This window comes from Macaca thibetana, chromosome 14 (genome assembly GCF_024542745.1).
Source record: "Macaca thibetana thibetana isolate TM-01 chromosome 14, ASM2454274v1, whole genome shotgun sequence".
Classification (NCBI taxonomy): Eukaryota; Metazoa; Chordata; class Mammalia; order Primates; family Cercopithecidae; genus Macaca; species Macaca thibetana.
The window spans coordinates 95,250,533-95,267,666 of NC_065591.1; the positions used below are offsets into that span (position 1 = coordinate 95,250,533).

The 17,134-nt window shown below is 36.3% G+C and overlaps 1 protein-coding gene across 5 annotated transcripts in view; it reads left to right on the forward strand.

Annotated features, from left to right (window-relative positions):
• Positions 1-17,134, forward strand: part of DYNC2H1 (dynein cytoplasmic 2 heavy chain 1) — a 349,828-nt gene that overhangs the window by 203,184 nt on the left and 129,510 nt on the right. For all 5 annotated transcript variants that reach the window (XM_050758858.1, XM_050758861.1, XM_050758859.1 and 2 more), the window contains 2 exons: positions 4,555-4,763; positions 7,386-7,490. In XM_050758858.1, the coding sequence (XP_050614815.1) occupies positions 4,555-4,763; positions 7,386-7,490 (314 nt within the window). The remainder of the gene's footprint in view (positions 1-4,554; positions 4,764-7,385; positions 7,491-17,134) is intronic.

Below are 17,134 nucleotides of genomic sequence, written 5' to 3' on the forward strand. Positions count from 1 at the left end.
ATAAGGATGGACAGCTAGGATGTGACCAAGTCCCATTTTAATTTATATATTTTTGAAGTTTAAAAAAACCTATTTAATGAACTATATGGACAAAAAGTACTTAAAAGATTGTGGCTCAATGAAATTTCCACAAACTGAATTCCCCCACATGGCCAGCACCTTAATCAAGAAACAGAACATTATAAGTGCCACTGAATCTACTCATGTAATGTTGCCTTTCAGCCTCTACCATCCCCCAACTTTACCCTCCCCTGTTCCTGAGGTAGACACCAGACACTTAACTATATAGATTAGTTATGCCTGTTTTTGTAAAACTGGAAACATACAGCATGTATGTTCTAGTGTTTGGGTTCCTGTAGTTAACATTCTATTTGATAGATTCAGCTATATGTTTGCATTTAGTTGTAGTAGTCCATTTATTCTCAATGCTATACAGTATGCCTTTGTGTAATTATATGTATATCTGTTGATGGACATGTTGGTAGTTTTGAGTTTGGGATGATTATGGGTAATGCTGCTATACCTTTAGGTGAATATATAGATGTATTTCTGTTGAGTATATATGTAGGAATAAAATTGCTAGGCCATAGGGTATGCATTTGTTCACCATTACTAGTTGATGCCAAATAGTATTCCAAGAGAATTTAATTCTACATCAGAAAAGTACACACAAATGTAGAATTCAATAAATTTCCCATAAATTGAACCTATGTAACTTGCACACCCCCCCAAAAAAAATTAAAACAGCTTTATCAGTATTTTAGAGGTGCCTTTTTTCTACTCCTTTCTACATACAACTCAACATTCTCCACCTCATACATGGGTAACTACTTTCCTGACCCCCGTGAACTGTTGTTTTTAACATTTTACACTGATTTTTTTTTTTTTTTTTTTTTTTTTGGAGAATATAGACTAATACTTTTTTCAGCTTGCCTAAAAGCTTGGTAATTTTCCAAAATGCTTTTGAATATTTATTTGACTTTTATAATACCACTATGAGGCTATTAGTGTTAGTGCCCTTTCACAAAAGAGAAAAAACAGAACTTGAATGATTTATCATTGTGTTTCAAGTTTGTGATAGAATTAATTAATAGCATTCTAAGACATATATAGATAGATAGCTTACACCGTTATGTTTTAAATAAAAGGCAGATGCTTTAAAATGATATTGAATCTCAGAGTAAAAATTTGTTAAATCTTATGATTACAGAATTTTCTGATATGAAGGAACTTCCACATGTATAGAATTCAATGCTAAAAAAGACAAAAAGTTCTAAACCTTGGGAACAATTGGTATTGAGAGTAATAGCCATGTGACCTAGAGCAAGTTTCCTAATCTTTAAGCCTGAGTTTCCTGATCTTTAAATTAGGAATAATAGTAGACACTACCTCAGTTTATTTGAATATCCAGAAGTTTAAATTACAAAAGCCACATGAAGCATTTAACATTTAGTACATTTAATATATGGAGTTAAGCTATCAGTAATGGTTGGCTGTTATTATTGCTATTGTTGTAATTTGAGTTCTATTCATTTTATTTTATCCTGAACAACATAAAATTTGTTTTGAGAAAAATAGGTAGAAGAAAAATAATATTTTCTTATAAAAATTCCATAAAATATTTCACATAATGACTGCTGTTTCTATTTTATAAGTTGAAAGATACACTGTCTGTATTCCTTACTGACTTATCAATGACTGGCTAACTTATCAGTGACTGACTAAATGATAAAGGTATCATTTAGTGAGTATCAGGACAACTAGAAATTCGAGTCCTGTTTTCTTAATCCAGTCTGTCACTGATGGACATTTGGGTTGATTCCAAGTCTTTGCTATTGTGAATAGGGCCGCAATAAACATACGTGTGCATGTGTCTTTATAGCAGCATGATTTATAATCCTTTGGGTATATACCCAGTAATGGGATGGCTGGGTCATATGGTACATCTAGTTCTAGATCCTTGAGGAATCACCATACTGTTTTCCATAATGGTTGAACGAGTTTACAATCCCACCAACAGTGTAAAAGTGTTCCTATTTCTCCACATCCTCTCCAGCACCTGTTGTTTCCTGACTTTTTAATAATCGCCATTCTAACTGGTGTGAGATGGTATCTCATTGTGGTTTTGATTTGCATTTCTCTGATGGCCAGTGATGATGAGCATTTTTTCATGTGTCTGTTGGCTGTATGAATGTCTTCTTTTGAAAAATGTCTGTTCATATCCTTTGCCCACTTTTTGATGGGGTTGTTTGTTTTTTTCTTGTAAATTTGTTTGAGTTCTTTGTAGGTTCTGGATATTAGCCCTTTGTCAGATGAGTAGATTGCAAAAATGTTCTCCCATTCTGTACGTTGCCTGTTCACTTTGATGGTAGTTTCTTTTGCTGTGCAGAAGCTCTTTAGTTTAATTAGATCCCATTTGTCAATTTTGGCTTTTGCTGCTGTTGCTTTTGGTGTTTTAGACATGAAGTCCTTGCCCATGCCTATGTCCTGAATGGTACTACCTAGGTTTTCTTCTAGGGTTTTTATGGTATTAGGTCTAACATTTAAGTCTCTAATCCATCTTGAATTAATTTTCGTATAAGGAGTAAGGAAAGGATCCAGTTTCAGCTTTCTACTTATGACTAGCCAATTTTCCCAGCACCTATACACCATGGAATACTATGCAGCCATCAAAAAGGATGAGTTTGTGTCCTTTGTAGGGACATGGATGCAGCTGGAAACCATCATTCTTAGCAAACTATCACAAGAACAGAAAACCAAACACCGCATATTCTCACTCATAGGTGGGAACTGAACAATGAGATCACTTGGACTCTGGAAGAGGAACATCACACACTGGGGCCTATCACGGGGAAGGGGGAGGGGGGAGGGATTGCACTGGGAGTTATACCTGATGTAAATGACGAGTTGATTGGTGCAGCACACCAACATGGCACAAGTATACATATGTAACAAACCTGCATGTTATGCACATGTACCCAGAACTTAAAGTATAATAATAAAAAATAAAATAAAATAATTAAAAAAAAAATACCTGCATTTTGGGTAATTAATGCCATGTCTTGTTTAAAGCTGTTTTTTATATCCAGATAAGCAGAGGTTAAGTTTTATGTGTGTTTATGTGTGATATGAAAATTGGCTAATAGTTCTTGGCTTGTGAATAATTATGAAATATTTTCAATTATATCTGCCATCAAAAAGGAACTGAGAAACACCTTATTGCATAGAAGAGATGAGACCAGAAAATTATGAGACCTACACTTTAAAAAAAAAAATACATGAAATACTATTTTGTCATTCAAAATAACTACTGAGGGAAGTTGTCCATAATGGTTATTGAATAAAATGATATGTTTAAAAAAGAAAAAAAAAGAAATTCGAGTCCTGGTGAAGTCCTTTGTTTAGTCACTGTTGACAATAAGATGTAGGCAGATAACAGCTTTATTCTTCCACTATGGAGGTCCCCTTATCCTGCAGGAGGCGACCTAAATCACTTATGTTCCAAGGCATATAGATAATCAGTTTTTGTCATATCTCTAAATTTTATAGTAATGAAATAGAACTATGCTAGTAATGCTAACAATAAAGTATATTAGCTAGTTTAAATGTAGTTATGTGTCTCCTATATTTACTGTAGATCTGAGATTTAATTCTTACATTTTAACATTACCACAAAATTGTGATGACAAGGATATTTCTGTTGCACAATGAAATAATATCTTATAGAAGAAGTTCCTGACCAACATGGTGAAACCCCGTCTCTACTAAAAATACAAAAATTAGCCAGGCATGGTGGCACGCGCCTGTAATCCTAGCTACTCAGGAGGCTGAGGCAGGAGAATCGCTTGAACCCGGGAGGCGGAGGAAACAGTGAGCTGAGATCGCGTCATTGCACTCCAGCCTGGGTGACAGAGCCGGGACTCCATCTCAAAAAACACCAAAACCAAAAACAAAAAGTTCTATTGTGGCTTTTTAATATTACATTTCTCTTCTATTAAAATAGAAAGTAGATAGTTGACTATGTAAAATCATGACATTTAGAAGAGTGTAATGTGTGAAGGTGTTTTGTAGAGTTTCCCTGTTAATCAGATTATTTTATAAACTGACAGTTTCATCAAATGCGTAAAATTATGTTTTGGATAGGTCCGCTACAAGAATTTCCAATTTAAGTAACCAGGATTGTGTGGCAGATAATTCAGATAATCTAACTGGATTCAGAGTACCTCATTTCTATTTCAGATCTTTGTATAACTTTCTCATTTTGGTGCCTTAGCCTTCCTATCCCTTAGGAAGATTTCTGCATATGTATAATTGTATAATATTAATACTTCTATCTTTGCTATGAGGATTAAGTGAATTTATACATGTAAAATATTTGGAAGATATTACTTGATTAAAAAATCTCAAATATTATTTACTACTATTAATATTAATGGTCATTTGAATAAATGATTTAGTTGTATTAAATGTATTTTGCTGTATGTTATAACTCAAGCCGGGAATTCAGTTAATGTTTTAAAAATGAAATTAATAAGTGTTTTTTTAAAATTATAGGTGCCAAAGATATACAATGGGAATTTGTACATGGTTTACTTGAAAATGCTATTTATGGAGGACGTATAGATAACTATTTTGACCTTAGAGTTCTTCAGTCATACCTGAAGCAGTTTTTTAATTCTTCAGTTATTGATGTATTCAACCAAAGGAACAAGAAAAGCATTTTTCCATATTCCGTATCTCTACCACAATCCTGCAGCATTTTGGTAGGTAAAATGAATGATTTTCAATCTATTTCCAGGCAGATGCATGAATCATTTCTTACATTGTTAAATATATGTTACTTCTTTTCTAATGCACAAGTAATTATTCACAGTTTGGATTATTTGTTATGATAATATATGGCTTGATTCTCTCAACTTTAGTAAGGCATCCTAAAACCTTTTGAGTACTTACCGAAAGTTGGGTGGTTGATCATAATAATAGGCTGGTCTGTAGACAGATCTTGAAGGGAGTGGCCAAAGAAAATTCAAAGAAAGTAGGACTGCTGTGAAAAACTGCAGTGGGAGAATATGCACTTCATAGTAGTCATGAGTGTACTCTCATATATTGAAAAATAGGAAAGAAGACAAATACTATTTAGTATGTATCTTCAGTTTCTGGCTTGTACACTTAAAGTTTGTCTAAATATATAAAAGAAATTTACTTTGTTTTTCACAGCAACGTTTTGTGTGTCTATTTCAGCCAACTGTAGCTTTTTGCTTTGAACCGTCACATGAAAGCCTCCTGGAATGCACTCATCTTTTCCAGAAAATAGTAATAAGTATAACTGAAAGACTTCAATTCTAATTTATTTTGCCACAAACCTATATGTGTATCCGTGTGCAAATAATACTTTATTAGAGTACTATAATTATACATTTCTTCTTGAATTACAAAGGCACATATCTATTCAATTATGTAGTTCTCTCAGTTTTGTGCTATTTTCTTTCATCCAAGTATTTTTCAAGAAAAATCCTTCATTTGGCACAAAATTGTCAAAAAACAAAAGTTAAAAAAACTATTAACTATATTACTCTTGACTGTCTTATTACCTTAAGTATCCTGTTTTATTTCTAGTATCTTTAATTTACTCATTCATTCAATAATATGCATTGAACATCTGCTTAGTGATAGTTCTGCTCTAGGCATTGTGGATATAGTAATGCATCTGTGGAGTTTACCTTCTAGCAGAAACTTAGAGTGAATGAGTAAATACAGAATATCGCATAATTATTATGCATTTATTTCAGATAGTGTACCCCAACAAGTCTTCCAACTCTATTGTTAGAAGCTTACATTGAAAAATACAATTCATATAGAAATATATACATCATAAATGCACAATTCCATGAATTTTTATACATAGACCACATGAGTGTAGCCAGTTCTGGGGTCAAGAAACAGAATTTAGCTTCCCAGAAGTTCTCCTTATGTTCCCTTCTAGTTACTACCTCTCCCACAAAGGATACATTATCCTTACTCTAACAGCCTAGTTTTCTTGTTTTTGTGCTGTTTATATAAATTTTGTCACATGGTATATATATATTTTTATGTACAAATGAGGATAAATCAGTCTGAATATATAACTGCCAATTATTAGTCAGCATATCACTGTATAGTTCTAGATAGACGGAAGACTCTAGCCAGTCTAGACAAGAAGATTTCGTAGCTATTTTGAAATGAGCAAAGTGTATACCTCTACAAAGAGTAAATATTTTTAAATTTATAGGATGACTTATGAGAATCACTGTTTAGCTTTCTAATTGAGTTAGATGAAAGACATTGAATGTTTCCCAGGATAACACATGCACACATATATGCAAACATACACTCATGTACATGTACATATACATTTATACATATATATTGTGATTGAACACCTCAAGGAAGTTTATAAATGCTAAGCTAAAGGATTGGAAGAATTTCAAAGAACAGCATGACTTTCCAAAATGTGACATCTTTACAGGTCCTGGACTTCCTGGAGTCCAACTGTCTCCTTGGAAATACTTCAGGGTCAGCTGCCAAGGATAAGAAAGGATGAGGGGAAGTCAGAGGCCAAGTCTCCCCATGCCTACTTCAGCAAACACAGTTGAGATGCACATGCAGTACTTGCCTTAAAATAACTTCTCTTCATGAAAACAAAACAGTTTCCATGTTTAGGCCAAACTGAATAAGTCTTTTTGTCTGCACTTAGTTTTGATTTAAAGTCATGAGTGAGTAACTGTTGAGATGAGTGCTCAACAAGCCAAGCTTATTCAATGCGTAGGGTAGTTCTTAGGATGAAATGATAGGATTATTAATGCATTTTATCACACCTCACCAGCAAACTGAAGACTAACTGGAATTGCTCTGTTATAAAGTAATTTACAAAGCAGTGCTTGCATACTAGTGTGTGTCTACACGTTTACAAGTTTTCTCTAAGTTAAAAAGAAACAAAAGTAGATTGCTTGAATATTTGTCTTAATTTAACATGAGCAGAACTGCACTCTGCAGATTGGTCTTTGGTAAGTTACAGGAAAAAAATTATACAGCTTTCCTAAAAATATCTAACATAGTAGCTTACATATCGTAGGCATAGTCACTCAAATATGTTTAAGATAATTCAGGGTCCCTTTGTATGTGGGAGTTAGGATAAGAAAATATAATATCAAATAATCAAAGTGTGAAGAAGTATTAATGATAATACTTTCCATAGATAACTGAGTTAATATGCAAAGTGAGATTTATCTAGAAAATAAAAATACAAATAATAATTTAACATTTCAAAGTATTCTTTCTTATTTCAGTGATTGCAAGTTCAATTTTTATTTTTAAAAAGTAACTGTTTTTCACTTTTTTATATTTAGGACTATCGTGCTGTCATTGAGAAACTTCCAGAGGACGACAAACCTAGTTTCTTTGGTCTGCCTGCCAATATTGCTCGCTCATCTCAGCGCATGATCAGTTCTCAGGTAACCTAAAAAGAAGATCTATCTTCAAGAAAAGTTGCTAGTGAGCCTGAAGGAGACAAAATTAAATTTGATTTAGTACCGTAGACCCCACAAGCTTTATTGAAACATTTTATTGTATTTTCACAACACATTCCAGTTTTACTTTAAATATACTTTTAAAAATATTCAATTTTCTGATTTTTTTTTTTAACTTTTATTTTAGATTCAGGGGGAAATGTGCAGATTTGTTACATGGATAGATTGTGTGTCATAAGGGTTTGGTGTACAGATTATTTCATCATGTAGGTAATAAGCATAGTGCCCAATAGGTAATTTTTCGATCCTCCCTCTCCTCTCACCCTCCACCCTCAAGTAGACCCTGGTGTCTGTTGTTCCCTTCTTTGTATCCACGTATACTCAGTGTTTAGATCTCACTCATAAGTGAGAACATGTGGTATTTGGTTATCTGTTCCTGCATTAGTTTGCTTATGAAAATGATCTCCAGCTCCATCCATCCTTGCTGTGAAGGACATGGTCTTGCTCCAGCTCCTTCACTTCCTTGCTGCAAAGGACATGGTCTTGTTCTTTTCTTATGTTGCATAGTATTCCATGTTGTCTGTGTATCCCATTTTCTTTAATAAAGTCTACCATTGATGGCCATTTAGGTTGACTCCATATCTTTGCTATTGTGAGTAGTGCTGCAGTGAACATTCACATTCCTATGTGTTTATGGTAGAACCATTTATATTCCTTTGAGTATATACCCAATAATGGGATTGCTGGGTCAAATGGTAGTTCTGTTTTAAGTTCTTTGAGAAATCGGCAAACTATTTTCCACAGTGTTTGAACTAATTTGCATTCCCACCAGTGGTGTATAAGCATTCCCTTTTCTCTGCAACCGTGACAGCACCTGTTATTTTTTGACTTTTTAATAATAGCCAATCTGATGGGTATGAGGTGGTATCTCATTGTGGTTTTGATTTGCATTTTTCTAATGATCACAATGTCAAACATTTTTTCATATGTTTGCTGACCACATGTATGTCTTCTTTTGTGAAGCGTCTCTTCATGGTTGTTTTGCTCACTTTTTAATGGGCTTGTTTTTTGTTTGTTAATTTCTTTAAGTTCCTTATAGATTCTGGACATTGGATCTTTGTTGAGTACATAGTTTGCAAACATTTTCTCCTATTCTGTAGGTTGTCTGTTTACGCTGTTGATAGTCTATTTTGCTGTGCAGAAGCTCTTTAGTTAGGTCTCATTTGACAATTTTTGTTTGGGTTGCAATTGCTGTTGGCATCTTTGTCATGAAATTTTTGCCAGGGCCAATGTTCAGAATTGTATTTCCTAGGTTGTCTCCCAGGGTTTTTATAGTTTTGGCTTTTACATTTAAGTCTTTAATCCATCTTGCGTTGATTTTTGTATATGGTGAAAGGAATGGGTCCAGTTTCCATCTTCTGCACATTGCTAGGTAGTTAACCCAGCACCATTTATTGAATTAGGAAGTTCTTTCCCCACTGCTTGTTTTGTTGACTTGTTAAAGATCGTCAGATTGTTGTAGGTGTGTAGCTTTATTTCTGGGCTGTCTATTCTGTTCTATTGGTCTATGTGTCTGTTTCTGTAGTTCTCTTTGTGGAGATCTTTCACCTGCATACTACTGTTAATACTTCTGAATTATATTATGAAATTCTCATAGTGAATTTTTCCATTCCAGAAGTTCAGTTTGGTTCTTCCTTAAAATGCCTGTTTCATTTTTCAGCTCTTGGATTGATTTACTGGATACTTTGGATTCCTTGGATTGGATTTCAACTTTCTCCTGAATTTTGTTGAGCTTTTTTGCCACATTATGCATTCTTTGTCATTTCAGACATTTCAATCTGATTAGGGACCATTGCTGGTGGGCAGGGGATGGGTATATAGTGGGCTTCTTTGAAGGTAAGGGGACACTGGGTTTTTGAATTGCCAGAGTTTTTTCTGATTCTCATCTGGTGGGGCTGGTGTTCCTTTAACTCTGATGCAAGTTGGGTGCACCCAGCTGGGTTTGGTTTTGGATGCTTTCAAAGGGCCAAGGCTCTGTACAATGTCTTTATTTGTGGGTGAATTCTTGCACCTGATTTTCGGCATCTATTAGCAGAATAATGTTTAGTGTTATAGTTTGGGCTGCAGTCCAACAGACGGCGCTTAGGAGTAGTGGCTGGTAGGTAGGCTCTTAGCCCTGTGGTTTTTTTTGTATTTCCTTGATTTCGCAGGCATGTTCTTGGGGGTGACGGGAGGGGCGGGGAATAAAACCCTCTCACCAGGGCCCCCTCCTTGGCTTTGAGTGAGCCTCCTGTGATCATTGGCGCCTTGCCTAAGTTTCTTTTGCTACGTGTTCGGGGTGATGGGGCTCCGTCTGACAGGCTGCAGCCGGGAGATAGGCTGGCCATACGCTTTCTGGACCAGCCCTGTGGAGGGAGGTACGAACCGCTTCTGTGCTGGCCCACAAACCTGCACGTCCCACCCCTCTCAGTGATCTGAGGGTGGGCGCTTCTCCCCAGCTCCAGTGCTGGCCGCAGATCTGGGCTTAGTACTCCTGAGCTGCATACGCATTCCAGGGACACTGGAGCAGCCCTTGGCTTGGGGTCAGTCTCTGCCTGCGCTTGGGGATCAGAAGTGCCCGTAGGTTACTTGGAAAATACTCAGATAGTGCAGAACACCCAGGCAGGGCTGTGGAGGCTGCATTGTACACACGATCCTGCGGGGTGGCTATGGAGGGGCTCGAGGGTGGGAGGGCCTGCAGAACAGATGTGCCCTAATCCTGTGGGGGAAGCCAGCCCTGCTGTCTCTTGGCCGGGCAGTCAGATGATGCTAGAGCCTCTCAGAGGGTGATGGGGGACCCCTGGGGAAATGGGCACTTATGACCTTACTCTACTGAGTGCAGCTGTCCTGCACACAAAAGCTCCTGAGCTCCACACCAGCTGAAGCACTGTTTCTGCCTAGTCTCCAGGCAGATCCTCCAGCAGCTCATACATCTCTGGGGGATGTGGAGTCCCCTGTAGCTAGGATCCCATGGGTCCAAGGTGAGGGTGAGATGTCCCTCAGTCTCCTCACTCATCACTTCCTCAGGAGTTGCTTGGGGCCGGGAACAGCCCTGAGCATTATGTTAAGGCACAAAGGGTTCCAGCTTCCTCCCTCTTCACCCTGGGCATCAGCATCACTTCTCCATCTACTCTTGGTAGTGTTTTCTTTCCAAAGATCTGCCCAAATTTTGTTGGATTACTTGATAATTTGGCATCTCTCAGTGGGAATGGTTCTTCCTGGCTGCATCTAGTCAGCCATCATGTCCAGCTCTCTCTATTTTAATGTTTAAACCCAAGTTCTATCCAAATACATACGTTCGTGTGTGTATAATACATATATTTGAATACTCAGATAAAATTTTACAATACTTAAGTAAATAAGGTTAATATAATTAAAGGTTATTAAAAGAATAAAAGGTTATTTCATAGACTCCAATAAAGTATTTGCTTTGGGAACCTTATCAATAGAAGTTCAAGAGCCTTCTCTTGAAAGTTCTATTATTAACAGAACATGGCTTCTGCAACTGCTAGTCTCAGTGTCATTCAGGTTCTGGGGAACCTGATTTAGCATAGTTTGGATCAATTATCTAATGAAGGTGATAGGGTAACATAGAGCAGATACAGCCTTACAGACTCAAAGATACAGGAGAAGAAATGCAGAATGTTCAGCATCTTCATCTTACCAGGAGGCCAAGCAGCTACCTATATACAGAACTTATTTTGCTCCTGGGCCGTTAACAAGAGCCAAGGGTGTGCGGGTCATCTTGGTACTTAGAAGCTGTAGCCTTAGTTTCCCACCAATCTTCTATTTCATGTTAGCTACAAAAGTCTGGTACTTGTATACCAACACACAGCTCCCCAGGATAAGTGGAGTCCCAAGGAACAGGGGTTTCATGACAAACTAGGCAGATAAAACGTTCCACGCTTATCTTAACTATGTAATTTCTAAGGAAATAGTGCTATGAGAAGATAGACTCCAATGTTATTCCCCCAGACTGTCCTGATTCAACCCGCACTTCATTTTACTTTTTCTCACTCAAATATACCAAAAAATTATCCCAACTTTGTCATAATATGATCTAATTTCTACTAGTTTGTCTTGCCTTAGTATTCCAATTTTTATCAATACTTTTGGGATGAAATGAAGATAACATTCTTCCTAAGATTTTTTGGTAACATATATTTTCTTATTTGTATTTAACTGTTAGTCTGTTTCACTACTTATTTACTTGAATACTTATTTTTTAATTATCATTTTTTACTAAAAGGGTTTCACAGTGTCTCAATTATTGTAACGTTTTATTTTTCAAATTATAAAGGTGTATATGCAACTGAACTAATAAAATTTATATATTTAGAGATTTTTTTCATTCCAAGCCACGTTTAAAATGCCCTTATTTGAAAGTAAATATTCAGATACTACAAAGTTTGATTCAACACCAAGCCTGTCAATGTACTTGACAAGAAGTAGATTAGAAAACATTATCATGCACACGTTCAGGGATATAAGAACAGATATTGCATCAGGTATTTGATGATTTGGGCTTTTAAGGACAGGCTAATGCCAAAGTTGTATAGCCAATTTTGTACAAATATGAAGGCCGAAAATGAGTACATACATTCAAGGCAGTGACCACAAGTTGTGTCTATCTACTGCAAATTGTTGATGATACTTATGTACAGATGCTGTCAGTAGTTAGGAGCTTTTTTTCTTTTTGTAACCTGCTGCAGTATACACACCACATGGCGTTCTCAACCACATCAGCTAATACAGTCTTTTCCTCAACTTTTTCACTGTTACAATTACTCTAGGGATGTTACATTAACCAAAATGTGAAAGTCGAAAGCAAGAGACTTTGGGTTTTGTTTTTGATGGTGAGGAGGGGGAGAGATAAATCTGATATATTAATTTGAATTGCCCATGCAATAACATTTATTTGAGTTGCCATAAAATATCTATTTGGAAATGTCTAGTAGGAACATAAATAAATGTAGGGAGGCTTCAGATGTAGATATGATAAAAAAGATTTGACAAGAAAGCAGTACATCTGTGAGAGAGGAAGCTGTGGGAATTAGAGATTGATTGCTAGGGAGGATGAAGCAGAAAAGAAAGATGCCTGAAGGTAGAATCCTGGGAAATATCTGTAATTAACACATATTTGGAGATGGGAAGATCTTTGAAAGAATTTTAGCAAGAGTGATCTGCATTCAGAAAACAAGACAAGCAGAAGAGCTTTAAAAGACAGTCTTCAGGTGATGGAAGGGGGTGATGCTGGTTGTTCAGGGAGTGGAAGAGGAAGGCTAAGTTATAAAGAATTGGGCATTATTCGGTATTTCAAAATCTTTTCTAGAATCATCTCTGTAGAATGTTGGAGGATAGAAATCTAATTGCAATAGTTTGGGAGGGAAAGTGGGTGAAAAAGTGATGCCAATGAATATAGGTGATTAATTTAGGAAGTTTGGCACTGACCAGATCTATGTCTCTACCAATAAAAGTTAAAGGCAAAATGTAGGTAATCTAATGTGAATACAAGATTCAGGGAGAAATTGTTACTATTGATGTTGGAAGAAACTGAAGCATGTTTTTTCTGTACTCCCTTACAGGATTCTGAGTTATTCAAGGGTAGAACGTGTATTTTTCTTTTTCTTTTTGTTTTCTTTTTTTGTTGGGGGTTGGTGTGCCAGTACCTGTTTATGGATTGTACCCTTAGTATCCTTAGTACTTCCTATTAATGAATATTGCTTTTGTTTTAAAGATATATTTTCCATTTAAAGCAACTATAAATATCATTTGAGTTGATTCAAAAAAATTGTTAAATATTTTTGCTATTAGCATTTTTGGCTATAGGCATTTCAAGATTTCTTTATATATTTTCTAGAATTACTCTTGCCACTGCTTTTGCTTAAATTCTTCATTCAATACCCAGTCCAAAGCTTATCCTCTCCTGAGGTATTTGTATTGATCCTCTGGTATTTTTTACTTTTATTTATCTCAACTATCCAACATTATTTGCCTGTAATATAATATTAGAATAGGTTTTGGAATGTAAAGGTGAATAAAAATAGTCCCTGTTTTGAAGGAATTCAGTTTAGTGGGGAGAGAAATGTGTAGAAAAAGTCCCACTGCCACAAAAGTGGTAAAATAGAAACGTGTTCTACTAAGTATGCATCTTGTGAATTTATATCTGAATAAATATATGTACTTTTCATTTCATTGCTGAAGAAAAACTTTTTGCATGAATTAGATCATTTGTATTATGTTTGTACAAATTTCTGCAATCAAGACAGTTTGAGTAAATGAGAAACACTTTAAAATTAAGCTAAATTAAGTTCTTCTGAAGAAATCTTTAAAGCAGAAATTATACTTCTCTTTTAACTTCAGACTTAGCAATGTTTGAAATTTTGCTTCTTTTAAATTAAAAAAGTAATTGTAGTTTATACAGCTTTTTGTTTGGTTAAAACATACTTTTGTTTCAGAAAATGAAAACTAAACAATAAATTTTTAAATAACTAAAGCTCTAACATATTATGATTAATATATATCTTTACCCAGATAGGACAATATCTTCTATGTGTTATGTATATTAACTTTTGTCTCCCCAGATAAATGAAACAGTTAAAATAGCACTTAGCAAATAGTAGGTCCCTTTATGACAATGCTATTCTCTTCATCTCCTTCATGTCCCTCCTCCTCTTGTACCAAAACTGGCCAGTCACAGTACTTTTATCTCTCGAATTAAGCAGCATATGGCACCAGCAGACTCAGACACTGAGACAAAAATGATACTTCTTTCACTGGATTTCATACATTGGAATGTTAGTAGTCTTTACTTGCTGGTGATCATACTTGGAGTGAAAGAAGGAAGGCTGTTGTAGTCAATAATAAGTAAACCTCAATGATGTAGAGAGCTTGAAAGAGCATTGTTTCTATTCTTTCAACAATAGAAGCCAGACAAACTGCAAATTTATAACTTTCTTTGAACCTCTCAGAGATGAAATTGCAGGGCAAAAACTCTATGAAATCTAAGGAGATGCTGCAGTTGCCTAAAAAAAGTGACACAACACAAACATTTGCTTACCTGGGGCATATGCACCCAGGCACTGTTAAGAATTCAGCTAGAATAGTTAATAAATTGGTCAAGGCCAAGTGTAGGCTGTTAGTATATGAGGGCAACTGATATAGGTGTTCTTACCCCCTTACAGGCTTTTTCTCCATGGCCTCTTACCTGATGAGAGTATTCAGGAGTTTTGTGTGTGTGTGTGACAGAAACCTGAGGGAGAGATACACAGCTATTTTGTGGGGAGGGGTCCATAAAACTCTGCTCCTACCCTAAATAAAAGGAATCTGTAGACCCCCATTTTATATAAAAGGTATCTTCAGAGGAGTTTGAAACCTGTACTGCAAAAATCACCCTCAAATCCAGCCCAACTCCTCATTTAACACAAATCCCTAAAGGCCTATCAGAAAGAAAGTTACATGCATTTGTAAGCTTTAAAAGTTCCTTAGTCTTGACTGCTCTAGACAAAATTTCAGCTTCCAAGAAAACATTACAGAGTATATGAAAATGCAAGAAAAGGTACCACTTCAAGAGACAGAACAATCCAGAGAACCAGAAAAAGATAAGACACAGATGTTGGAACTACCTAACAGAAAATTTAAAATAATTACAATTTTTATGTTAAAAGTTCTGATGAGGCCAGGTGCAGTGACTCATGCCTGTAATCCCAACACTCTGGGGGGCCAAGGCGGGCAGATTGCGAGGTCAGGACATCGAGACCATCCTGGCTAACACGGTGAAACCCCGCCTCTACTAAAAATACAAAAAATTAGCCAGGTGTGGTATCATGTGCCTGTAGTCACAGCTACTCGGGAAGGTGAGGCAGGAGAATTGCTTGAACCTGGGAGGCAGAGGTTACAGTGAGCCAAGATCGCGCCACTGCACTCCAGCCTGAGTCACAGAGCGAGACTCTGTCTCAAAAAAAAAAAAAAAAAAAAAAGGTTCGATGAAAAAGCATGATATGCAAGATTAGATGTTTAATTTTAGTAGAGATATGGAAACTATAAGAACGAATAAAATGAAAGTGCTAGAAATAAAAAGCACAGTAACAGAGATGCAGACTGTCTTCAACAAGTTTATAGGCTTGATATAGCCAAGGAAAGAATCAGTGAAATTGAAGATAGAGCAATAGAAGTTGCCCAAACTGAAATATAAGGAGAAAAAAATGGAAAAAAAAAAAAATAGAACAAAGCATCCATGAATTGTGAGACAAAATCAAACAATCTAACCATTGTGTAATTAGTATTCACAAATCCACAAAGTTTAAAGGACGCCACGCTGGATAAATTTCCACCACCTCACCCTCTCTTAAAAAACAAACAAACATAGGCATAAAATACTAAAACTGAGAAAGACTGAAATACTGAAGCTAGCAGCAGGGTAGAGAAAGTGTTGTGGGGGAAACACATACCACATACAAAGAAACAAATACTAGAGCAGCCTTTTCCTCAGAAGCCATTCAAGTCAGAAGATAATGGAATCGTGGTAACTTTAAATTGCTCAATGAAAAAACTGGAAACCACAAATTCTAACTCAGCAAAATATCTTTCAAAATGAAATAAAGTCTTTCTTGGCTGGGCATGGTGGCTTACGCCTGTAATCCCAGCACTTTGGGAGGGCAAGGTGGGCAGATCACTTGATGTCAGGAGTTCGAGACCACCCTGGCCAACATGGTGAAACACCATCTCTACCAAAAATATAAAAAATTAGCTGGGTGTGGTGGCGTGCACCTGTAATCACAGCTACTCAGGAGGCTGTGGCAGGAGAATCGCTTGAACCCAGTAGGCAGACGTTGCAGTGAGCCGAGATCATGCCACTACACTCCAGCCTGGGCGACAGAGCGAGACTCCAACTCAAAAAAAAAAAAAAAAAAAAAAAAAAAAACTTTCTTAAATAAAACAATTTATTGCCAGCAAACTTACTCTATAAGATTGTTACAGGAAGTTCTTCAAACAGAAGAGCTATGTTTCCAGGCAGAATATAAATATAATTACATATTAACACACATTTGAATGTTTACAAGTCAAATAACTTTGGTTATAATTTAATACATAGCAACTATAAAAGTATTTCCATATTTTTGAATTCAAAGTCGAATTGTTATAAAATTGTGTGTGTAAAAAATGTAGAATTATTATAAGGTTTATGTGGTTTTTTTTTTGTTTTTTTTTGTTTTTGAGATGGAGTCTCACTGTCACCCAGGCTGGAGTGCAGTGGCGCGATCTCGGCTCACTGCAAGCTCTGCCTGCCGGGTTCACGCCATTCTCCTGCCTCAGCCTTCCGAATAGCTGGGACTGCAGGTGCCTGCCACTTCGCCAGGCTAACTTTTTGTATTTTTAGTAGAGACGGGGTTTCACCTTGTTAGCCAGGATGGTCTCAATCTCCTGATCTTGTGATCTGCCTGCCTCAGCCTCCTTATGTGTTTTTAAAAAGGAGGCTTCTGAAAACCTTGATGTGTCATTGAAACTCAGTTCTACTATACTGGCCTCCCAACAGGAAAGCCTATATTATTCATGGGAGGGAGTGAATGCGTGGTTGTGGATATGGGTAC